We start from the raw sequence: 26,239 nt of genomic DNA, 5'->3' as shown, positions 1-26,239 counted from the left end.
ATACATAACAAAATGGAGTCCAGAGGGATCAAGTGACTTGCTAAGTTCATGCAATTAATACAAATAGCACCAGGGTTCAGATCTCAAGTTTACTGTTATTGTTAATGCACTCCCCTTGCCCATTGAGAGAAGGAAGGAGGAAGAAAGGAAACATATAAGGTGTCACCTAATCTTTAAAGTCCTAGGAAGAAAACTGATGAGAACAGTTTGTTCTTTAAAGCTGGGTCCTTTAAAAGGTCACATTGACATCTGATGTCCAGCAATGGAAAAATGAATATTGCATAAACCAGTCAGTAGTTCTGAAATTCTGCTCCTTTTCAACACTGGTTATCATTCTTAAAAATCATTAGTACTTAAGAGAGGTATTCTTTTCTGAAGCCATCAAAGAATTGATTAAATACATACAATTTTCTCAATGTTAAGTTTTTCTCAAATTATTATTTTTTCTTAGTTGTTGATGTTGTCTACCATGTTTCTCTGTTCAAATGTTACATTTAATTTCACATATCCCTGAATAAGTGATCAGTTTTACCATGCACATGTCATGTGGTAGATAAGCTACTAATAAAACCAAGAGTGAAGATTTAATAAGCTTTTGGGCACAGACCCTATACTAAGTGCTCTACATTAATTACATGGATTATCTCACTTAATCCTCAGGACAACTCCGTGAGGGTGAGACCACTGAGGAAAATAGGCTAAAATAGGTTAGGCAAAAGGCCCGCAGACATATAGCTAATAAACGGCAGACCCAGGATTAGAAGCTATTATTAAACATATTTTTAAACGTCTAATTTAATTTGAGCATGTGTTAGTCATGTTTTATTCCAGCAAAATTGTTTCTACAGGTGGCATTAAGCATTTTGTTAAATGATGATTTTCTATAAAGAAGTGCTCTTTATAGAAATCTGCACAAAATTACAAACAACAAATACATGAGAAAAGGAACATATGACCATAAAAGTTATGGTTCAGAGTATTCATCATGATCTTCAATAAATACCCATGGGTTTCATTGAGATGGCATCCTGCCAAACTCAATAGTAGGAGAATCAGAGTAAGCAGCTAATTTCAATGCATATAGAAATGGTAAACCTCAACCCAAAACATGGCAGTACATTTCTATTATGTATATGTGCATCTTAATAGTTGTCTGTTGGCACAATTTTTCATCAAACCTATTACCCTGGTATTTAGAATGAAAATAGGATGTAATTAAAACTATTTCTACCCCAGATTTGTGCCAGCCTCTGGGATGTGGTGATCCTCACTAGACAGTCCTTGAGGATTCCATCCCAAACCTGAGTTGCAACGATACAGCAGTATTAGCTTGTTAGTTGGTCAGTCTTATCTGACTCTTTGTGACATCATGGACTGTAGCCTGCCATGGCTCCTCTGTCCATGGATTTCCCAGACAAGAATACTGGAGTGGGTTGCCATGTCCTCCTCCAGGGGATCCTCCTGACCCAGGGATCAAACCTGGGTCTCCTGCATTGTGGGCAGATTCTTTACTGTCTGAGCCACTGAGGTTTCCCTAGTATTATCTTAGGAGACAAAATAAAATTCTCCACCCAAATCAAGCCATATTTATTACTCATGTAATATTTTTATTAAAATGTAAGACACATACAGAAAAATGCACAAATCATTAATTACACAGTTCAATGAATTGTTATACATCCTTGTAACTAATACCCAGATAGAGAAACAATGTGAATAGCACCCAGAAGTCCTCCCTTGTATCGCCTTCCATTTGCTACTCTCTGCCCCACCCCTCAAGGGTAATCATTATCGTGGCTTCTAACCTCACAGATTAGTTTAGCTGTTTTTGAACTTTATAGAAATGGAGTCATTCAGTACCTGTTCTTTTGTGTCTGGCTTCTTTTGCTCAGCATTATGTTTGGGAGCTGTATCAATGTCGCTGCATGTAGCTGTAGCTCATTCATTCCTCACTCACTTTTTGTGTATGCCAGCCTGGCAAACCAGACAATTCTCCTGTGTGACTACTGATGATTATATTCCTTCATTGCAAATTAATTGAGCAGATAGATGGATACATTTATTAATCTCGGTAAGCGCAGTATTGGATGGAAAAATGCACAGGGCATCCTAAGAGATGGTTCTTTTCATTATTTAACACTGTTATTTGACTTTCAAGGTTGTGCTTTCCAAGCTCTTTCAAATTCGTCATTTTGCAAGGTGGCAATATAGAAACCATGATACTATGCCATGGGTATGAAAGTAAAGCACAGAGAGGGCAACAGTTGCCTTATCTCTACCAGCAAGAACCCTTGGAGCCCTCACATTTGCTACGTGAATTCTATTTATACCCCTTCTTCCAAAGCTTGCAGGGATCCCTGAAGAAAAGAAAGACCAAAGTAAGATGGACTTTTATTTTCTCAGACAGAAATTTAGATATTAACAGATAAAATCCTTTGTTCAAAAATATCTGATATGTATGCACAAATGAAAGAGATAAAAACAAACTTCCTCTGGATGAAGAGTGAAGAGAGAATAGAGATCTGTCCCTCTGCCCTCCTCTCCTCAGCAATGGCAGCTCCTGGTGGCTTCTCAGAATGTCTGACATCTTCCATAAGCATGCTGCATGCTAAGGCATGCTCAGTTGTGTCCCACTCTTTGTGACCCCATGGACTGTAACCTGCCAGGCTCCTCTGTCTGTGGGATTTCCCAGGCGAGAATACTGGACTGGGTTGCCATTTCCTCCTCCAGGGGATCTTCCCGACCTAGGGATTGAACCTGCGTCTCCTGTCTCCTGCATTGTCAGGCATGTTGCTTACCACTAGCACCACTGAAGCACTTAATTCCATCCAGGTCAGATAAATGAGCAAATGCTTGACTTGTGCTTTTGGACTAGGGTCTGAGGCTTCTTTCTGATGGGTGACCAAAAATTGCAGAGGTAATTCCTTTTTGGAGGCAATGGCTTCCCATTTTATCTCCTTCAAGAACTGCTGAAGGCTTTGTCGACTGAAAAACATTCAACAAACTGAAAGTTGAGAATTATATTTTATTCAGTGGACTTGCTGAGGACTGAAGCCTGGGAAGCTGTCTCTCAGTTAGCTCTGAGGGACTGCTCAGAAGAGGTCAGGAAACAGTCAGGATACATAGGAATTCTGAACTTAAAACCAGGTCGTTGGAACATTGAACGATTACCATTAATGAAAGAAACCAGACATCCCAAGTTAATGAATTTAGTTTTTTTCTATGTATTGGAAGAGCTTTTCTATGTATTACAAGAGTCTGGGCTCATGGAAATCATTCCTTTGATATGCATCTTAGCTATCCAGCACCAGTATCCTGTTCTTAGGCTTTTTATGGTGGCTCATTGGGTAAAGAACCCACCTGCAATGCAGGAGACACAAGAGACACAGGTTTGATCCCTTGGTTGGGAAGATCCCTTGGAAGAGGGCATGGCAACCCATTCCAGTATTCTTGCCTGGAGAATTCCCATGGACAGAGAAGCCTGGCGGGCTACAGCACATGGGGTCACAAAGAGTCGATGGGACTGAAGTGACTGAGCACTCATCCTGTTCTTTCCCATCCCGAGTCCCCTCAGGGTGCACTGTTGGGGTGGCTGCAGTGGCTGAGGGCTTGGGAGTGGGCAGCCTTTTTGTCTTCATCCTGAGTTTCCTCAGGGCTCACACTTGGGGCAGTGGTAGTGGCTGATGGCTTGACAGCCACAGCATCCTTTGCTTGCTGATATGGCAGGCTACATTTTTCCATCAGAGCTTCCGCTGCTATTTCCTAACACTTTCTGTAACCTTTCTTCCTACCCCTATTGGCTAAGTCCAGATTTGATGTGAATCTTCTTTATAGCACAAAGAAAAAAATGAAAACACAACAAACTAAACCTGGATTGTTAGCAAAATGACTTCTAGTCAAAGTAAGAGTATGACTTCAAGTAGACCAGCCAGGAGGTCTTAAACTGCTTGAAACCTTCCTCCACAGCCCCCAACCCTCAGTGGCATTTCCCTATGCCAGGCACATAGTAGGGGCATAATAAATACTTTCTTGATGAATATGCAGTATTCATATTTGTTTAGGTGATTTCCCTTGTTTAGAAACAGATTAAGTGCTCAAGAGTGATTCATAATTATAATCATCACAAAATCCTATTAGCTCACTTAACAGATAATAGAAAAGTCCATTAACAAAATTAGGAGATGTTTGCAAGTAAGAAGAATGGGTTCTCTCCCCAGAGTCAAAATCCTTCCTGCATTTGTTCAACAAGTTTGTGTTGAATACTTACTATGTGAAAGATAAAACTGAAAATGTTAGCTGCTCAGTAGTGTCTAGCTCTTTGCCACCCGCCAGGCTCCTCTGTCCATGGGATTCTCCAGGCAAGAACACTGGAGTGGGTTGTCATTAACCTTTTCCAGGGGATCTTCTCAAACTAGGGATCGAACCCAGGTCTCCCCCATCGCAGATTGATTCTTCATCTGAGCCACCAGGGAAGCCACTTACTATGTACCCATATTTATTCTAGGTTCTTGAGACTAATATTGTTAATGCAAGTTTGTGTGCCCAATGCAGTGAGCCAAACAAACTGAAAGGTCAGAGTTTGGAACAGGGAAAGGTTTATTGCAGAACCATGCAAGGAGAAAGGTGGATGATGCCCTAAACGCCCCGAGGTCCCAGAAGGGTTTCAGCAAAGCATTTTTAAAAGCCAGGTGTGGAAGCGGGGGTCACTAGGTCTGAGATCAGCTTGTTCAGGGTTCTCTGACTGGCTGATGGTGAGGGAGTAGGGAGATGTCACAAGCTTTATCAACCTTTAGGCTCCAGGAGGCCTGTGGCTTTGTATTCAAGGTCTTCAAGTACTTAACACCTTACTTTTGTTGGAGAGAGGATGACTTTTTACATCTCCAAAACAACTCAGGAAATGTGCATCAAATACCAATACCTAGGTACTTCAGAGAGGAGCTAAAGCAGAGCATACAGGGGAAGGCCTTTCCCTGAAGGCCCCTTAAGGGTTCTGCTTGGTTATAACATATCAGTGAATAAAAGATAGGAAAATCCCTGCCTTCATGGAGCTGAGATTCTAGTTGGTATGCAGATAATAAACAAGAGACATAATAAATTGTAAGTGAATGATGTATCATGGTGGATGGTGATCAGTGCTCTCAACAAAGACAAGACTGCCTGCAAGTGAGGGAAAAATATGTATCCTATTATTTGGACTTTGCCTTTTACTCTGAGTAAACAGGGGAATCTTTGGAGGGTTTTGAACAGAGGAGGAACGTGGTCTAACTTGCATTTTATTTATTAAATTAAAAAATTAAAAAGAAGATTTATTTTCTTGGCCATGCCACATAGCATGTGAGGCCTTAGTTCAGGATATGAGCTCTTAGTTACCCAAACAGGGATCAAACCCATGCTTCTTGCATTGGAAGTGAGGAGTCTTAACCATTGGACCACAAGGGATGCTCCTAACTTCCATTTTAAATGGATCTCTCTGCTCTGTTGAGAATAAACCGGGGCACTGCTGCTGCTGCTGCTGCTGCTAAGTCACTTCAGTCCTGTCCGACTCTGTGTGACCCCATAGATGGCAGCTTACCGGGCTCCCCCGTCCCTGGGATTCTCCAGGCAAGAACACTGGAGTGGGTTGCCATTTCCTTCTCCAATGCATGAAAGTGAAAAGTGAAAGTGAAGTCGCTCAGTTGAGTCCGACTCTTAGCGACCCCATGGACTGCAGCCTACCAGGCTCCTCCGTCCATAGGATTTTCCAGGCAAGAGTACTGGAGTGGGGTGCCATTGCCTTCTCCGAACTGGGGCACTAGGGGTGGAGAATTCCATGGACTATACAGTCCATGGGGTCGCAAAGAGTCAGACATGACTGATAGACTTTCACTTTCACTTTTCGGGGGTGGAAATAAGATAGAAGCAGTGAAAGCTGTCAACAGGTAGGTACAGTATATAGAGGCTGGGGCCATGGTGATGGCAGATTTGGGCCAGATAAGAGGGCTAGATTCGGGAAATATTTTGAAGGGAGAGTCAACAAGATTCCTGATGTATCGGGTAAAAGAGAGGTGTGAAGGATGACTTCAAGGTTTCCATCTGAGCAACTGTCAGCAGGATGGAGCAGGATAGAGCCAATCAGGCAGGATGGAGATGAAGTGTTTTAGAAGTGTGGAGTTTGGGATGTCTATTAGACACACAGCAAAGATGATGAAGAGGCCACTTGGTATTTGTTTGGAGTATGGGAGTGAGATGTGACAGAGATACCTAGAAGTCAGTCGTCAGTTCAGTCACTCAAGTCATGTCCGACTTTTTGTGGTCCCATGGACTGCAACACACCAGGCTTCCCTGTCTATCACCAACTCCTGGAGATTGCTCCAACTTATGTCCATCAAGTCAATGATGCCATCCAGCCATCTCATCCTCTTATTGTCCCCTTTTCCTCCTGCCTTCAATCTTGCCCAGAATCAGGTTCTTTCCCAATGAGTCAGTTCTTCACATCAGGTGGCCAAAGTATTGGTGCTTCAGCTTCAGCATCAGCATCAGTCCTTCCAGAGAATATTCAGAACTGATTTCCTTTAGGATTGACTGGTTTGATCTCCTTGCAGTCCGAGGGACTCGCAAGAGTCTTCTCCAACACCACAGTTCAAAAGCATCAATTCTTTGGCACTCAGCTTTCTTTATGGTCCACCTCTCACATCCGTACATGACTGCTAGAAAAACCATAGCTTTGACTAGACGAACCTTTGTCAGCAAAGTAACGTCTCTGCTTTTTGCTTTTTAATATGCTGTCTAGGTTGGTCATAGCTTTTCTTCCAAGGACCATGCATCTTTTAATTTCATGGCTGCAGTCACCATCCGGAGTGAATTTGGAGCCCCCCCAAAATAAAGTCTGTCACTGTTTCCATTGTTTCCCCATCTATTTGCCATGAAGTGATGGGACTAGATGCCATGATCTTAGTTTTTTGAATGTTGAGTTTTAGGCCAGCTTTTTCACTCTCCTCTTTCACTCTCATCAAGAGGCTCTTTAGTTTCTCTTTGCTTTCTGCCATAAGGGTGGGATCATCTGTATATCTGAGGTTATTGATATTTCTCCCAGCAATCTTGATTCCAGCTTGTGTTTCATCCAGCCTGGCATTTTGCATAATGTACTCTGCATATAATTTAAATAAGCAAAGTGACAATATACAGCCTTGACGTACTCCTTTCCCAATTTGGAACCAGTCCATTGTTCCATGTCCGGTTCTAACTGTTCCTTCTTGATCTGCATACAGATTTCTCAGGAGGCAGGTAAGGTGGTCTGGTTGTCCCATCTCTTGAAGAATTTTCTAGTTTGTTGTGATCAACACAGTCAAAGGCTTTGGTGTAGTCAATAAAGCAGAAGTAGATGTTTTTCTGGAACTCTCTTGCTTTGTCTATGATCGAATGGATGTTGGCAATTTGATCTCTGGTTCCTCTGCCTTTTCTAAATCCAGCTTGAACATCTGGAAGTTTTCAGTTCATGTATTGTTGAAGCCTAGCTTGGAGAATTTTGAGCATTATTACTTTGCTAGTGTGTGAGATGAGTGCAATTGTGCAGTAGTTTGAATGTTCTTTCTAAAATTAAAAAAAAATTCACTGTGGAATGCAAAAAAAAAACCAAAACATGTGTTAAAGGCTTCACTGGGTTGTTTCATGAGACTTCGGGTTGAGTTTCTGTTCATAGGTCTAATACTTCTTATCACACAATTCACCATGCAATTAATGATTTCTCTCTTTCTCACAGGAAACAGGTAGGATTAGAATATTGTGACTGTTGCATATTTCCCAAAAGACAAGTTAGGTAGAAAAGTAATGTTTCCAAGGAGGGAAAAAGTAATGTTTGCAAACTCCCTCAGACAAGTCTCTATCTTGCAATTATACCTTTACATTGTATATGTATATATATCTAAGAAAGCCTGCCTATTGAACCTTTCTCAGATGATAGAGTAAAGTTCTGATTGGATGTCATCATTTCCCATAATTTTGCCCCAGGGTGTGTGATAAAAGGGTTCTCCTTGTTCCCACAGAGTTTAGCTATGGCTTGAGGCAGACCCCTGTCTGTCATCCTCCCAGACCAATGGGATGTGCTATGAGGGTGGGAAAGGAGCCAGCTTCATCTGCTTAGATGTCTGCAGTAATCTCACATTCCATGGAGGGTTGAAAAGTGGCGAGGGTAATATGTAAGTGGTGCTTAGCTCTGTCTTGTTTGGAGGATAAATAAAACGGTTGAATGACCTTTGATCTCACTAACTTTTGAAATTTTATTTACTTTTGGCTGGGCTAGGTCTTCATTGCTCCATAAAGGCTCTTCTCTAGTGGCAGAAAGTGGGGGCTACTCTCCAGCTGTGATGCACGGAGAGCCATCACAGTAGCCACAGTACTCACCACTACTCTCCAGTGTGGTGGCTTCTCTTGTTGCAGAGCACAGGCTCTAGGTACATGGGCTTCAGCAGTTGCGGCTCACGGGCTCTAAAGTGCAGGCTCAGTAGTTGTGGCCATGGGCTTAGTTGCCTCACAGCGTGTGGGATCTTCCCAGACCAGGGATTGAAATCATGTCCTCTGCATTGGCAGATGGATTCTGAACAACTGGACCATCAGAGAAGTTCGATCTTGCTGATTTTTAGAGAACTGAAACTGCCATTTCAATGCTCACTTTATTTTCAATTTTTTAAAAAGGTATAATGTATATATAGGAAATGCACAGATCTTAAGTGTGTGCAATTCAGTAAGTATTGAAGAATACATATACCCATGTATTGGTATGTAACCTTACCATGTCTGTCAAGGTATAACGTACTTCTGTTACCCCAGAAAGTTCACCAATGCTCTTTCCCAGCCAATCACCCTCTCCAGAAGCAACAAGTATTTTAATTTCAGCCACTCTATGTTTGTTTCACCCATTGTAGAACTTCATATGAATGGAATTATACATTATGTACTCTTTTGCGTCTAGCTTCTTTCATTCAGCATAATGTTTGTGAGATTCATCCATGTTGTGTGTACAGTTCATTTCTTTTAATTACTGAGCAGTGTTCCATTGCCATCCATGACATCCCACACTACAGTTGATGTTCCCATTTTCCTGGTGGACATCACTTATATATTTTAAGATTAAAAATGAGATATAGCCTCCAGAAAGGAACAATGGCCCATAATCACACAGTTCTGAAAAGATGGTGGAGAGATGGTCACACATCTGAAGGAGAGTTAAGTGCTAGTACAGAAAATCTCATATACTTCTCTCAGCTCCTCATTTTGCTTTCCCTGGGAATTCCCTATTAGAGAGGCTGGTGAGATGGAAAGATTTTGACTTTTCAATTAAGATGGTGCTGAGACCTCATGATTTTGTTTGCTACTTTAATTCTTTTTTTTTCAAAAAGCCTTTCTTCTCTCTCTTTTACTGCAGGCTTTGCACTTCTGGGAGGACACCCTTGTTTTCTTACTACGGACGATATTCATTTGGGTGTGAATGAAAGTCTCACAGATACAGCCCGGTTTGTAAATCTTTTCTTGGAAGCTTATTTCACAATTTATGGATACATCTTAAAAAGAAAATATGCTTCTCTTTAACTAGCGGTTTTCCCTCTCAGCATCCTTTGGACTGTTCTGTTTTTGTTCTTTACCTTTTTACCTGATGTCCTGAATGAATTTCTCTCATCTTCTGGCCACTTTCCTTGGGTTAATTTTTTTTTTTTCTTAGCAATTTGAAGAGGCTTCTGATTATAGAATTTCAAACTCCAGGAGATTTAGTCATCAAGCATGACTCTTATGTTTTTCAGCTGAAGAAATGGAAGGCCAGGAAAATTGACATGTTCAATGACCCATAACCTGCTAGCATCAGAGCAGGAAGTAATATTGAGGGCTAACATTTATTGGACATTTATTATGTGTAAGGCATTGTTCTGACTCATTTAATCCTTATAAAAACCCAAACAGATTGGCATAAAGAAGGGAAACAACTTTATTAGGGACATACTAGCTACTATAAGACAAAAATCTCAAAATGTCAGAAGCTTAACATAGTGCAAATGTTCCTGATTGATAAGACAGAAGGAGTGATTGTTTATGTGGCCATTTAGGGACTGGGGATGAAAATGGCTCTGCTATCTTCAACATGTGGCCTCCAAGGTTATCCTAGGTGTCAACATCCAGCCAGGTGCTAGGGAAGAGTGCCTGGGGACAGGATGCTCACTTCAAAGCCACCTTAGCAGGGAAGCAGCACAATCACTTCCACTCACATTCTATCAGCAACTACTAAGTAGCTCAGCCCTACCTGGATGAAAGTAGAGGTGAGAAAAGGCTCTGAATCACTATACTATAATTAGAGACTGAAACATAGGTCCTCTGACTTCCCATGCAGTGCTCTCACCATTGTATCATGCCTGATAGAGAAATACAGAGCAAATGTCTGTGTTTAAATATCTCACACTTGATATCAAAGACTAATGATTATTTTCTGAAAACAATATGTCATAAAGCAACTCCCTGCAGACACTGCCTGCTTTTTATGGCCGATACCCTAGTATGTACTAAAGAATCCACCTCATTTGAATTGCTGAAGAGATTTGAAATAACTCATCTTTAAAACTTTTCGTTATGTTATTTAAGATGAGACAGTGTTAGTATTAAGCCGTGTTGTGTTCATCTTCTGGATGCAAGGGACAAGAAGAATAAATAAACATAAAAGAGTTTTTCTTCTAAATATGCTGTCACTGGTTAGAATTCTATTTGCCTAATAATTCTGTTTCCACCAGAGTGAAATATGCTTTGTTCCAGAATAATATTACAAGCTGGTTAGGGGATGAAGCCAGGGACACAACCAGGAAAGAAGTTTCAGTGGGGATCCTCTATATAGGACCAAGTGAATGACAGTGAGTGTCACATGTGAACTAGTGGTTGGAAGAAGGTACAGTTGGAGAAACAGATGAGCATTCAATAGAGAGTGAAGGAGTGCAGAAGTGCAGATCGGCAGCCAGAAAGAGGTCAGGGCCCAGAAATCAGGGGAGTGGGCGGGACCTCCAAAGCAAGAGACAAATAGCCAAGCATGGGTTGAAAGCGGAGGACGAGTGTAAACATGTTCTTTTCTGTGCTTGCTCACCACACAACAATTGCCACTGGAAGTCCTTCATTAGAGGAGCTCTACACAGATCCTGGGAAAAACAATCACAAGTTCTGCTAGTGGTAAAGAACCCATCTGCCAATGCAAGACACATAAGAGACTTGGGTTTGATCCCTGAGTTGGGAAGATCCCTTGAAGGAGGGCATGGTAACCCACTCCAGTATTCTTGCCTGGAGAATCCTGATGGACAGAGGAGCCTGGCAGGCTACAGTTCACGGGGTTGCAAAGGGTTGTACACGACTGAGCAACTAAGCATGCACATCTCATTGTGGGAGAATTGCAGACTGAACGCCAAAGAATTGATGCTTTGGAACTGTGGTGTTGGAGAAGACTCTTCAGAGTCCCTTGGACTGCAAGGAGATCCAACCAGTCCATTCTGAAGATCGGCCCTGGGATTTCTTTGGAGGGAATGATGCTGAAGCTGAAACTCCAGTACTTTGGCCACCTCATGCGAAGAGTTGACTCATTGGAAAAGACTCTGATGCTGGGAGGGATTGGGGGCAGGAGGAGAAGGGGACGACAGAGGATGAGATGGCTGGATGGCATCACTGACTCGATGGATGTGAGTCTGAGTGAATTCTGGGAGTTGGTGATGGACAGGGAGGCCTGGCGTGCTGCGGTTTATGGGGTCGCAAAGAGTCGGACACGACTGAGCAACTGAACTGAACTGAACTGAAACCTCAAGGACCAGAGAAGGCAATGGCACCCCACTCCAGTACTCTTGTCTGGAAAATCCCATGGACAGAGGAGCCTGGTAGGCTGCAGTCCATGGGGTCGCTGGGAGTCGGACACAACTGAGGGACTTCACTTTCACTTTTCCCTTTCATGCATTGGAGAAGGAAATGGCAACCCACTCCAGTGTTCTTGCCTAGAGAATCCCAGGGACGGGGGAGCCTGGTGGGCTGCCGTCTATGGGGTCACACAGAGTCAGACACGACTGAAGTGACTTAGCAGCAGCAGCAGCAGCAAACCTCAAGGACAGGTACACTTAGGGAGGGACAGGAGTAAATTGTTAAGGTACAAGGAAAATTAGGGTAGTGCAATATCATAAGAGGCTGGAATGGGTGATGGAGATATCAGAAATGGGGGGTGGGTAGAGTAGATACTGTGGAAATCTGACTCTTTTGTGCACCCCATCACTGCTTCATCTGCCCAAATACCTGACAAACAAGATATGGCTGAGATTCAGAAATTCACTAAATCTAAATTGAAGAAGACAAGGGAAATCCACCGCCTTGCACAGAAGTAATTGAACAGGAGAAGCAAGGAAGTGAATCTTAATGGCATCGACCCTGCCAATATGCACAGTACAACCCATTGCAATTGCCTCCTTACTTTTTGTAGCAGTTAAACTCTGTAAGATGCAAAGAGATTGGATGATGTTTAAATGATAGTGCTGGCCCTTTGGAATTGAGGCAAGCGTACACCTGACATTGATTGACGGTGTTGCTTCACTAATCTGCCTGTCTGGCTGCTTTGGGGGCCTGGTGGAACAAAAAAATAGTGACTGCCCACTGGTGAAAAAAACCTGATGGGGAAAATACTGAATATGGCAACAGAAAAAAAAAAATAAAGCAAATTGGGCCAGTGTCCTGAAAACTGTTAAGTGCAATTTCCAAAATGTCATTTATTTAATCAAATGATTTAATTATTCATTTATTCAAAAATATTAACCCAATGCCTGATTTTTCTTCCAGGTGTTGGTTTAGCACTGAGAATAAAATGCTGATCAAATCAAACAAAATACTTTTTCGAGTGGAAATTATATTCTAAAGGGAGGAGGCTTTCAGTAAACAAAAAATAAAGCATGAATACAATAGAGGGTTGAAATAAGTGCTATGATGAAGTCAAAGCAGGGGGATCTGTGGGTAGAGTGGGGGCTCCTTTAGATTGGGTGGTCAGGGAAGGCCTCTCTGAGGAGGTGACTGTTAAGGGGAGTGCTCACTGAAAAGATAGAGCGAGGTATTAAAGGCTATAGGGAAAGCATCTCAGACAGGAAGAGCTGCTGGTACAAAAGCTTAAGGCAAGAACAAGTTTGATGCACTGGAGAACAGAAGGACAGCTAGCAACGTTTTTATATCAGCAAATAAACATAGTTTAAACTTGCAAATTTAAAAAACAATGTACCCTTACAAGCTGGTCCTGTCTAAGACACCAAGAGAAGGAAAAACCAGATCAAGAAGTAAAAGACCTAAATACACATTCAAAAATAAAATGTATTGCTCTTTTCTTGCATGCATGCTAGGTTGCTTCAGTCGCGTCAGACTCTTTGTGACCCTCTGGACTGTAGCCCGCCAGGCTCCTCTGTCCATGGGATGCTGCAGGCAAGAATTCTGGAGTGGCTTGCCATGCCCTGCTCCAGGGGATCTTCCCAACCCGGGTCAAACCTGCATCTCCTGCAGCTCCTGCATTGCAAGCCGATTCTTTATCGCTGAGCCACAAGGGAAGCCCCATTGCTCTTTTCTTACTTGATTACAATAGTTAAACCTGTTCACTTGTCAAAATGTAGTGGGTGAGGGGGACAGGAGACTTCCCTTGCAGTCTAGTGGTCAAGACTCCAGAGGCACGGGTTCGATCCCTGGTTAGGGAACTAAGGCCCCTGCATGCCATGTGATACAGCCAATATATATACAGCTGACTCATTGGAAAAGTCCCTGATGCCTGGAAAGATTGAGGGCAGGAGAAGAGGGCATCAGAGGATGAGATGGCTGTATGGCATCACTGATGCAATGGACAAGAACTTGGGCAAACTTTGGGAGATGGTAAGGGACAGAGAGGCCTGGCATGCTGCAGTCCATGGGGTTGCAAAGAGTCGGACATGACTGGGCGACTGAACAACAACAGCCAATATATACAGCATATATATATACACACACACACATATATCATTGGTGAATTCTCTTTAGCTAAGTCTTAGTTGAGTATCGTATAATCTGAGGGCACCACTGGGGAGTGAAAGGGAGTGCTCAGATGGAGCTGTTGACTGATATTGTGGAGGAGCTGGTATGTCAGGGTCCCAAGACCAACCCCAGGTTCAATGATCCATTAGGAGGATTCGCATGACTCAGGATATGGTCATGGCTAAGATTCATTACAAAAAAAAAAAAAAAGGATAGAAAGCAAAGGGAAAAGGCACATGGGCAAAGGCCAGGGGAGACCAGGCACAAGGTTGCAAGGGTCTTCTCCTGGTGGGGTCAACAGTTCATGCTTAATTCCCCCAGCAATCAGCTGTGGCCACATGTGTGAAATGCTATTTTTCATGGAAGCCCATTAGACACAGAGTGCATAAGACTTTTATTGGGGACTGGTCACATAGGCACCGTCTGCCTAGCATGAAGCCAGCTTCTAGACTCCCAAAAAAGATTCTGTTCAGCATAATCCATAGTATTTTTACAAACAGTTTAGGGAGTGAGCCATCCTTATCATTTCTGGGAATGGTGGAAACCCTCCCACCAAAGTTCAAGTTCCCAGATGCCAGCCAAGGACCAACCTAGGAAGCAGGCCTTTTAAAGACAGCCATCTCAGGACTGCTGTGTTAACTCTTGCCCCCCCCCCCAACAAATGGGCCATGATTTCTCTTCTGAATTTTGCTAAACTAGTAAGGACGTGTATCCTACACCCATGGAAAGACAGCCTGAAGATTCAGTATGGATCCTCAGTTCATTGTGGATCCCTGTAGGGTCAGTCTCCCATTGGTGAAAATTGACCATTGCTCACTTCCCTCTTTAGAAAAGTCTCTCTTAGTGACTCTTTTCCACCCCTAACATATCAGAAGCTACAAAAGATATACATATGTATTCCATTACATTTGCTTCAAATCTGGTGTTATTTTCAGATTTTGTTAATTCTCAGGTGCTCTACCAGGGTCAAGTGTTGGATGTTCTATTTTTCCCTTCACTCTGGGCTTGTCTTTTTAGATATGACACCTTGTGTGTGTTAGTCGCTCAGTTGTGTCCAACTCTTTGTGACCCCATGCATTGTAGCCCACCAGGCTCCTTTGTCCATGGGATTCTCCAGGCAAGACTACTGGAGTGGGTTGCCATTTCCTTCTCCAGATCACTTACTCTTTGGAAGTTTAAAAATGGATGAAACTTAGCAACAGCAGTGGGACATTATCACTCCACTTTCAAGCCTTTCTGTTTCTTCCATAATGACAGCTGTTCATGCCTAATGCTCTGAGTCCACTATTGAAAGGTTCATAATACAATAGCTTCACAGTCATTTTCACTTTAACACAGTACTTAGTAAAACAGCTTCAGGAAACGTGTATGAAAGGCACCATATAAAACCAAATAATGTAACATTGTTCTACTCTAATTAAGTCCCCTATAGAGGTAATTTACTTATGGTAGTGATTGCTAAAGTGTTTTCTGCCAGTGTAAAACCAGTAGGAAGGAAACTCAGCATAAACCACTGTATTAGTTTCCTAGGGCTGCCATACAAATTACCACAAACTTGGTGGCTTAGAAACAACACAGATCTATTCTCTCACAGTCCTGGAGGCTCCTGTTGCTGCTGCTGCTGCTGCTAAGTCACTTCAGTTGTGTCTGACTCTTAGCAACCCCATGGACTGCAGCCTACCAGGCTCCTCCGTCCATGGGATTTTCCAGGCAAGAGTACTGGAGTGGGGTGCCATTGCCTTCTCCAGTCCTGGAAGCTAGAAGCCCCAAATCCACATGCCAGCAAGGCCATGTTCTCCCGGAAGGCTCTAAGGAAGAATCTTTCCTCACCTCTTCCTAGCTTCTGGAGGCTCTCAGCAAGCTTTGGCACTCCTCAGCTTGTAGCTCGGCTTCTAGCTTGTCACTCCAGTCTATGATTCCACCTTGATCTTCTCTGTATATCTCTGTGTTTCTTCACCTCTTCTAAGGAAAACATCTGTCACTGGATTTAGGGTCCAGCCTACCCCAGCATGACTTCATCTTAACTAATAACATTCGCAAAGACCCTACTTCCAAACTCTGCCCCATTCTCAGTTTCCTGGTAGATATGAATCTGGGGGACACCATTCAACCCATTGGGCTTGGGGGTGGCTCAGTGGTAAAGAATTCACCTGCCAATGCAGGAGGCACAGGTTCGATCCCTGGGTTGGGAAGATCCTCTGGAGAAGGAAATGGCAACCCACTCCAGTATTCTTGCCTGGAAAAAATCACATGGACAGAGGAGCCTGGCAGACTACAGTCCATGGAGCTGCAAAGAGTCAGACATGACTTAGCAACTGAACAACAACATTCAACCCACTACACAACCACATATCCATATGGCCCTGCAGCAATGTGGAAGGGTTTCAAATCATTGTCATTCTGGTAGTTCAAATAATGGAAGTTACAAAGGAATCTGTGGATGAGACACGGTCCTTAAGAGTAGGAATGTGAAAAAAAAGAGTAGGAGTTAAACTATTGTCATATTGAAAGGAATGTTTTGAAAAGCTGGAATACTGTTCCTAAGATATTTATAGTAATGATTTTAGGACCAAAAAAGGTAATCTTATTTAGGTTTCTTGGTAAAATGTTTTAAAATGTTGGTACATAATGGGAAATATGTACCTAACTGGTACTAATAAATTTGTATCTAAATAGGAAATATGATGTCTCCATGAATCTTTACAGAGGCCACCAAGCAGCATGGCAGTTTTATGTCCTTGGGTAAATAGTAACAAAAGCCAGTTGTTCACAACATGAAATATGATGTAGTTCAGAGGCAGTTTGCCATAGTGTAAGAGTAAGGGCTTCGAAGCAGGGTTGGACTTTAGGTCACAGCTCATAGCACATTGGCCCTGTGGTTTGGACCAGTTGCTTCTGAGACTTAGGTTTCTCAGTTGTAAAATGGATGTACAAATATGTATCCCAATGAGTTATATGAGGGTAAATCACATAGTGCTTTTAAAGGACAGGCACATGGGAGAAATTTGTGTATTTTTCACTGAATCAAGTTACAGTCTAATTCAATCTCAGGAGAAGCCCTGACTCAATTCTGGCCATCTTCGTGGTCTCCTAGTCAGTTTACACTGACCCAACACTAAAATTCCTATAGCACATTTTGAGGAGGTCGTTATGAATACCATTATGCCCTAACCATTTATCTCTGAGGTCTTCAAAACATATACATCAAAAATATGGCAATTTCATTCAACATCCCTGTGCTTCCATCTTTGAGGGGAGCCAATCTAGGTGTGCTGAAGGTATTATTTTGTTTCCTTGTCATTCTTATATTGATATAACTAAAATTATAACCTGGGTAGAGAATATCAGAGCACTGGAATATTCTCCATCCCAGAGGGAGATTCAGTCAGCAAGTTTATTCCTTGGCCAATTTACACTGGGGATAAAGTCTACGCCTTCTCTAGGGCCTTAGCCTGTTTCCATAAAAATAAAAACAGGAAATGCCCATTTTTAAATGATTACAGTGTTCTCAACGGTATCATTATACACAGCCCCAAATTCCTCCTACTGTTGGCCAATCAGTTATTCAACTGGTTGGAGAGAGACATCATTGATAACATACTGGAAATTAGGGGTGAGAAATGGAATATTTCTTGCCATATCAGTAAACAAGGAAGTCCCAGTCATCAGTGACTGCAACCCTCCAATGTGCGTTGGTGAGCCCTAAGGGCACTCAGGAAGGAGAATACCTGTGATCTAGCAGCCATCAGAATGGCGGCCACTACCTAGGTGAGCCCTGAGGAAGGAAGCTCAGGATGTGAGAACAGGATACTGGCCCCAGATAGCTGAGATGAGTATGAAAGGAATGATTTCAGTGAGCCCAGACTCTTGCATCTTTCCATACAAAGAAAAGTTAAGTTAGGTTACCTTTTGAATTAAGTTAACTGAATTCCTTGTTAGGTTACTTAGTTTTCTTTAATTAACAACAATCTTCAGATGTTCAGACCACCTGCCCTTCGTTAACAAAACTTCTATATAACCTGGCTCCTTAGCTCCTTGGAGCAGTTCTCTTCCTGGTTACTTGAGATTCAGTCTCCCGGCCTTGAAGTCCTAAAAATTCCCACTGAATGAACCATAACTCTCAACTTTCAGGTTGTTAATATTTTTTAGGTCAACGCTAGGACACACAGAAATTCAAGGCAGGATAGGGACATAGGAAAGAATGCATGGCATGACCCTATGAGAATACAACCACTGTCTGTCTTCAGCTTTTGCAATGCATCCACCATGTTCTGATAGTTTAGGAAGTACTCAACTCTTTCTACGGAGAAGGCAATGGCACCCCACTCCAGTACTCTTGCCTGGAAAATCCCATGGATGGAGGAACCTGGTAGGCTGCAGTCCGTGGGATCTCGAAGAGTTGGAGACGACTGATCGACTTCACTTTCACTTTTCACTTTCATGCATTGGAGAAGGAAATGGCAACCCACTCCAGTGTTCTTGCCTGGAGAATCCCAGGGACGGGGGAGCCTGGTGGGCTGCCGTCTATGGGGTCGCACAGAGTCGGACACGACTGAAGCGACTTAGCAGCAGCAGCAGTAACTCTTTCTAAGCATATCAGGATTGTTGAGTGATTGCCCATCTCATCCATATACATGTTTGCTCTTAAGATCTGGCCCAGCACACTATTTGGGTTTGGCGTTTTGTTTGTTTTTAGTATCTGTTTACCCACACACATGGACTCTGCATCAGGTCTTCCTCCGGCCGTAGGAGACTTTGTTTACAGTATTTATTGTTTTGGTTCTTTGCTTTATTTTGGCTTTCTGGGAGTTTTAGTTAATTCCTAAACAAGTTTTGATTTCATACCAAAGGGAAAAATATTAAAGAATAATAGAAACTTGAGATTTCAAAGATCTTTATGAGCTATTTTATATCAACCATCCTTTTCATGCCTCCTCCACACCATTCCTTCGAAATCATTCTTTAGCCTGCATGAAAATACCCAGCATCAGGGTATTCTTTATATGCACAGCTATCTTGTTCTATTTTTATACGGTCTGACTTTTCTGATCAGAATTCATAGAAACTGACAGAGCGTTCTCTTTTACACTGAATTAAAATAGATCTTACTATGGCTCTTCTCAATGTTCCTCTGTTTTATAGTATCTTCATAAACTCATACATTTTAATATATTAATACTTGAAGGTTTCAATTCATTGCAGTTAATACTCTTATTGGTGCTTAAATTGTACCCTATTTGGCCAATGTGATCTGTCTTCAAGTTGGCTACTGGGTCATTTTGACATAACGCTATTAGTCTTTGATAACTCCCTTGCACATCTCTTCACTAAAGCCAAGAATTAGCCATTACTCTAGGAAGTCCTATTTCATTTTCAATTACTTTCAAAATCATGTTTGGGAGAAATTTCCTTCTTTGAATGGTATTTTTTTTCTGGTTATTACAGTCATACTCTTTTTGGTAAAAAAAAAAAATACTAAAAGAGATTTTTAAAATAGTTAGAACCACCAATACTGCCATCATCCAGAAATAATCAATGTTAACATTTTATCTCCTCAACCATCTTCCCATTTACAATCCTATGTCATGCTCCTCCTTTTTCTAAACAACAGGAAAAGAGATAATGGTGAAAAATAGTTGCCATTTTAAAACATTTAGGCAAAATCAAGTTGAATAAATATTTGAGCTTGTTGACTATTCATTTTAAATCCTCATATAGCTAATTAAACATCCAGAGCAAATTGATCAGTGTCAGAAACTTTAAATTTGGGTACTTTGGATTTTGCAAAAGCTGTTTTGCTAGCACTGTTGACAGATTCCTAAGACTGTAAAGCTGCAGGAATCCACCGGAAGGCAAACAAAACTATATGTTCAATGGAAATGAAGAGGGACCAAAATGAAAAGTCATTACAGAGCCAGAGAGTGTTTTTAACTTTGTCGGCCTTTCATTTGTAACACATAACACAGCTCTTACAATATTTAAAGCTGGGATAATTAATTTCTGGAGGGCTATATAGAAAGCCCAGTGAATCCATGGTAAAGAATTCTCCTGCCAAGCAGGAGACCCAGGTTTGATCCCTGGGTCAGGAATGTCCCCTGAAGGAGGAAATTGTAAACCACTCCAGTATTTTTGCCTGGAGAATCCCATGGCCCGAGGAACCTGGCAGGCTACAGTCCGTGGGGTCACAAAAGAGTCAAACGTGACTTAGCAACTAAACGACAACATAAAAAGCCCAGATCACTGTTAGTGGGCCTCTAAGTCCAGCCCAAATTAGAGGTTTGTCATTGTTTCCAGTGAAAAGTGTTTTTTTAAAGATTTTTAGTAGACTGGAAGAAAACTAAGAATGGTGATTTCTCTATGATTTATAGTGCCTTTAAACATAAAGCAGAAGGCAACATTATTGACAAAATAATATTGACTATTTAGAGATCTCTAATATCTTTGTTTTCCCAAGTGATTCCAATGTGAAAACAGCTTAGGAGTTGCTCCTTCCCCCATATCATTGAATCCATTTCACCTGTAGCTTCTGTGGCTGAAGGATTGAAGTCACATTTTCTATTAACCTTTGTCATGCTCCCCCTTGCTCATAGATTCTTTAATGTCCAAGAGGCTTTATTGTCTATAGAAATATTCCCTATTCTTTGTACTTTGTTTTACAGTTCAATATCTTTTTTTTAACAGTTCAATATCTTAATCTTATGAATTTAGTATTTCCATAAACATAAAAAGAGTAAACAGAAAAAAAGAGCAAATATTTTTGTTTGTTTTGTTTAGTCACTCAGTCATGTCTAACTCTTTGCAACCCCATGGACTATATAGCCTGCCAGGCTCCTCTGTCCATGAGATTCTCTAAGCAAGCATACTGGAGTAAGTTGCCATTTCCTCCTCCAGGGGATCTTCCTGACTCAGAGGTCAAACCAGTGTCTTCATGTCTCCTGAATTGCAGGCAGATTCTTTACCGCTGAGCCACTGGGGAAGTCCAATATAATAGTCTTATGAATTAAGCATTTCAATAAACATAAAAGAACAACATTAGAAAAAAGAGCAAATATTTATGGACTTAAAAAATATTCACAACCTAAAAGTTGAGAGTTATGTTTTATTGTGCGGGAACTTTTGTGGCTTCAAGCCCAGGAGGCAGCATCTCAAGTAACCCCAAGAGAACTGCTCAGAGGAGACAGGTTATATAGAAGTTTTGCAACAAAGGGCAGATAGTCTGAATGTAGAAAGCCAGATATCCCAAGTTAAGGAATTTAGTGGGTTTTTCATGTATGGAAAGATGTAAGAGTCTGGCTCACTGAAATCATTCCTTTGATATGCACCTCAGTTGTCTGGGGCCAGTACCTTGTGTTTTCACATCCTGAGTTTTTTCAGGGCTCACCAGCTCACCATCCGTGGTAGCTTTAATCACTGATGACTGTGATATCCTTTGTTTACTGATATGTCAGGGAATATTCCATTTCTCATATTCCTCAATGGTTCTCAAAGCGCGGTCCCCAAACCAGCAGCATAAGCAGTACATGGCAGCTCATTAGAAATGCAAATTTTGGGGGCCCCTAAAACAACAACCAGACCTACTGAATCAGAAACACAATTGGCTGTGTTCTAATAAGCCCTCCTGGTGATTCTGATGTTGTGTTTAAGTTTCAGAGCAATTGCTTTAAATGGTCACATACTAACTTATACAGCCACTAAATCAAATACATATTAAATGAACAAAACAAGTCTCATCAACCATTTAAACACTGATTGCAACTTAATCAAATGCTCTAAAACATTTAACTTAATCACAAGCCTAGCATTTCAAATTTCCTTGAATGCTCTAAATATTTTAAAAAGGAAAATATACACATAAAATACCGCATTGATTAGAGAGCTGATTAATTTTTTAACAATAAAACTAAGCACGATGCTATTAATATCATAGATTTAATTTTGTTTACATTCTTGCCCCTACTTTTATTCTTATCCTTACATGATCCTGGAATTTAAATGCGTGTGTGTAATTCTAGCAGACTGGAAAGAAGAAAAATCATCTCAAGAGGCTAGAAATGCAGATTAAGCGGATTGGTGATCACTTAATTTTGGTTGGATTCGGGAACTGCTTGCTAAGTTCAAGATGAATTAAATTCAAGCTGCCATCCACTAACTTGAATATATTTTTATCACCTAGTTTTCACTTTTAACAATGGGATCTGCTACTGGTTTCCTATTACTGCTTTAACAAATTACCAAGGCAATGGCACCCCACTCCAGTACTCTTGCCTGGAAAATACCATGGATGGAGGAGCCTGGTAGGTTACAGTCCATGGGGTTGCAAAGAGTCGGACACAACTGAGCGACTTCACTTTCATGCATTGGAGCAGGAAATGGCAACCCACTCCAGTGTTCTTGCCTGGAGAATCCCAGGGATGGGGGACCCTGGTGGGCTGCCATCTATGGGGTCGCACAGAGTCGGACATGACTGAAGCGACTTAGCAGCAGCAGCAGTGACTTAACACAAGATTTATTATCTTACACTTCTGCAAGTCAGAGGTCTAAAATGAACCCCCCAGGGCTGTGATCCTTCAGGAGGCTCCAGGGGAGAATCCAATTCCTTGGTCTTTCCAGCCTCCAGTGGCTGCCTACATCCTATGGCACATGGTTCCCTTCTTCCATATCAAAGCCAGCAACATAGCTAGCATCTTCTCTTCTGACCTCCCGCTCTGCTTTCTCTCTCTCTTTTTTTTTTTTTTTTTTGCCTCACTGTGCAGCTTACAGTGTCTTAGTTCCTCAACCAGGGATTGAACCCATGCCCCCTGTAGTAGAAGCACAAAACCCCAACCTCTGGACCACCAGGGATGTCTCCCTCCTGCTGCTCTGTTATAAGGAACCTCTCTCTTAGATTAGACCCAGCCCAGGATAATCTCCCCATCTCAAGATCCTTAAATGAATCACACATGGAAAATTTCCATTGTCATGTAAGGTAACACTCACAGGCTCTGGGTATTAGGACAAGAGCGTCCTGTGGGGGTAGGGGGCTTATCCTGTCTTCCATAGGATCCTTGCTTCTGTTTTTCATACGAATTCTCATTAAAGAAGTTAAAAGATGGGGTGTCATTCAATTTTTATTTGTTTTCAGTCTCTGGCAGGACATGACTCATTGTAATATTTTTATGCTATATTAACCTGGCCTGGTTTCAATGTTTTAAAATATATGCTTTTCTGATTGGCATTGTTTTATAATTAGTTGGGTCACCAAGAGGTTTCACTCCCAGAGTGACAGGAGAGTGAGTTTGAAAATTTAGATTTCTTCTTCAGGACAGTAAACTAAATATTTATTTTGGAATAAATGGTTGTATCATCTTTCTAATTGGAAATTGTATATGACAACAGGTGCTAGTTAGCTGCAGGATTCTTCTTCTACATCACTTCATGTAAGACCACAAATGCTGATGGGGCTTTTCCATTCATGTTATAGCTTCTGCTATTTCTAGGACAATTTGACTTCTAAGTTGTCTTAATTATTTGTGGTTTACACAAACTAAAAATGGCAGATATCTATACTTTATGAACACAAATAACAAAAACCCACAAAATATCTATCTGTATCTACACAGTTACATATAAGCATTTTCCTACTTACTTGAGTAAATACATTTAAATGCAATGGTAATAGTCATCCTTCTTTGACATTACAATTATATTTTTGTACATTTTCTTTACATTTACTCTTTTCTTATGAGCTTCATGGCCTTTTTATAAGCACAGCTTGCTTTACTTAATGACTTTTGCTATAAATGCTCACAACTTGACAAACGGTTAAGCTGCTCCTTTTTTCCTTTTAGCACTGCCCCTGCTATTTTAAAAATATCTTTGGCTTCCTAGCAACAACAGGGTGTTACAGACTATACTGATTTTATCCTGCCGAGGGACATGGAATTAACTAGCCTCTGGTTTGTGGTTCCTTTCTTAGGTATAGCACAATATTAAGACCAAAATTCGGGCACTAGGGATGCTTACAAATGTTGAGGGGAGAAAAGATTATAGCTATTGCTCCTGCCATGGCAGCTCTTGGTAGTAACTGAACTGAAAGGAAAATACAGTAGACCCTTGAACAACACAGGAGTTAATCCATATACAACTTACAGTCCACCCTCTGTATCTGTGGTTCCTCAGCATCCAGGGATTCAACCAACCAGGGATTATATTCTAGTACTTACTGTTGAAAAGATGCACGTACCAGTGGACCTCTGCGGTTCAAAGCCATGTTGTTCAGGGGTCAGCTGTACTTCTTTTATGTGTATGAGATCTTGTTCTTTCCAGCATAACATATTGTGTTGTTATCCCTTACTTTTCTTAAAGTCTGAGAGTTCAGCCACTACCAAGACTTTCTTCCTCTACACTGATCCATTGTTCCACCCAGAAGCAGAGTATCCCACTCTTCTGCCACCTCCTCACTATCTCTGTTTTCTAGGACAATTGCAGGGGTCCTGCCCCGGCTGATCCAGCAGGGTATTCGAAGCGGGGACGGCGTCGGCGACCTATTTATTTAAATATTTTATCAAAGATATACAGAGTAATAGGATGAGGATAGCTCAGTAGGAAAATTCAGTGGAGAAAAGAGGCTGAGTAGCTTGGTTTACGCGGGAGACCAATAAAACTTCAAGACAAGAAGTTTGCACCACTTACGTAGGCCACAGGCGTCCTTCCGTTCTCCCGAAGGAGAGGAGACACTGAGGCCTCCCCGGTCGGATCTTAGAAGCCCAGGCATAATTAGTAAGCATGGTGGGTTCCGCGCTCCAGATGGAGACTCAACCAGAGTGAGAGAGAGAGCAACATGGGGAGACCAGTATTTCGAGAAACTGATCCCAATTCTTTATTTTCCATGGTCTACTTTTATACACTGAGATGTTATGCAAAAGTCACGCGGGGTCAGCAGTCCTGACTTTTATCAAAGTCAGGTGCTTCATACAAATGTATACAGAGGTCTTAGGGGTGTTACATCATCTTCTGGCCAGGGGGGCCTGCTGACAATTTATGACCCTCTCCTTGTGACAGCGGTCAGTCAACCAGGACACTTATTTCTCCAGGGCTGATTATTCTCAAAACAGACACTACCCAAATAAAGTTACATTCCTATAGGGTGAGGGTGTAGTGGGTTTTAGTTAAGGAAAGAATTTACTTAGCCTAAGGTCTAACGTGATTAATATCAAAGGTTAATACTTATTTCTTCTATACATTCATTAATGTGTGTAAGGGCAGGGGATGTGGAGACTTAGCAACAAACATCGGCTCAACAAATGAAAAACCCTTCACCAATACAATTTCTAATCAGCCCATTATACTTATACTAATAGTTTTCTAACTTTTCTAAGGAACCTGTTTTTAGAAGGTTTAAAGCCTCTCACGGTTGGGAGGCTGTGAGCAATCGCATGTGGCCGGACAAGCCTGTCAGGCAGGCTAGAGAACCTTCAGAGGAGTTTGTAGGTTAAAACACTCTTATCACGCCCAGGAATTATTATTAACTGGAGCTCTAAGTTAACTCCTTCTCCGAAAGAGGTGGTGGGGGAGAGCCCCCCGTAAAGTCAGAGATGTAGGTGAAAGCACAAAGTAGTAAAGTAGGCAGGCTCTGGTTATGGGGGTAGATGCTCGAGGAGTTCCACGGGGACTCCTGAGGCTCGTTCCTGCCTTTGCGTATGTCGAGCCTCCTTCCTCATGACCTTTGTCACGGGCGGAGTACCTCACTCTGGCCCCCAACAGACAATGGTTCTCAGCCTTGTCTGTAGATTGGACTAACTTGGAGAGCTTCACAAATATGGATATGAATCCCCCACCACAGCTTCTGGTTTAAACTTCCAAAGGGCTGAATATGGCATCAGCATTTGTACACCTTCATAGGTGATGCTAGTGTTCAGCCAAGGTCAAGAACCCTTCTAGGAGGTGTTGGGCAACCTGAAAAAGCAGACCAGTCACTATTTTATGAGACTATACCATAAAGGTCCCAGGGATACAAAGTCCATGTTATAAACAGGGCAAGTAAATACCTGCTTGCCTGTTGGCTTCTTTGCTTCCAGAACTCTTGGGATTGTTCAAGGCAGGGAACGATAACTGCCCTTTTTCAATATTCTTGAAAATTTCAAGTGTATAGGGCACTGACTTCTCCAGTTGCTCTCCCAGTGTTTCCCTTTGTCAGCCTCACCTTTCTTCAATCTTTCCTAACCTTACTGTAATTCAAAGCTTTCAA

The 26,239-nt window shown here is 41.8% G+C and overlaps 1 protein-coding gene across 1 annotated transcript in view; it reads left to right on the top strand.

Annotated features, from left to right (window-relative positions):
- OTC (ornithine transcarbamylase) overlaps positions 1–26,239 on the top strand; it is a 73,175-nt gene that overhangs the window by 19,057 nt on the left and 27,879 nt on the right. The window contains exon 4 of the mRNA XM_005889423.2: positions 9,401–9,488. Within this exon, the coding sequence (XP_005889485.1) occupies positions 9,401–9,488 (88 nt within the window). The remainder of the gene's footprint in view (positions 1–9,400; positions 9,489–26,239) is intronic.

This window comes from Bos mutus, chromosome X (genome assembly GCF_027580195.1).
Source record: "Bos mutus isolate GX-2022 chromosome X, NWIPB_WYAK_1.1, whole genome shotgun sequence".
Lineage (NCBI taxonomy): Eukaryota > Metazoa > Chordata > Mammalia > Artiodactyla > Bovidae > Bos > Bos mutus.
Note: the sequence above shows the minus strand (reverse complement) of the source record. Positions and strands in the feature narration are given on the sequence as shown.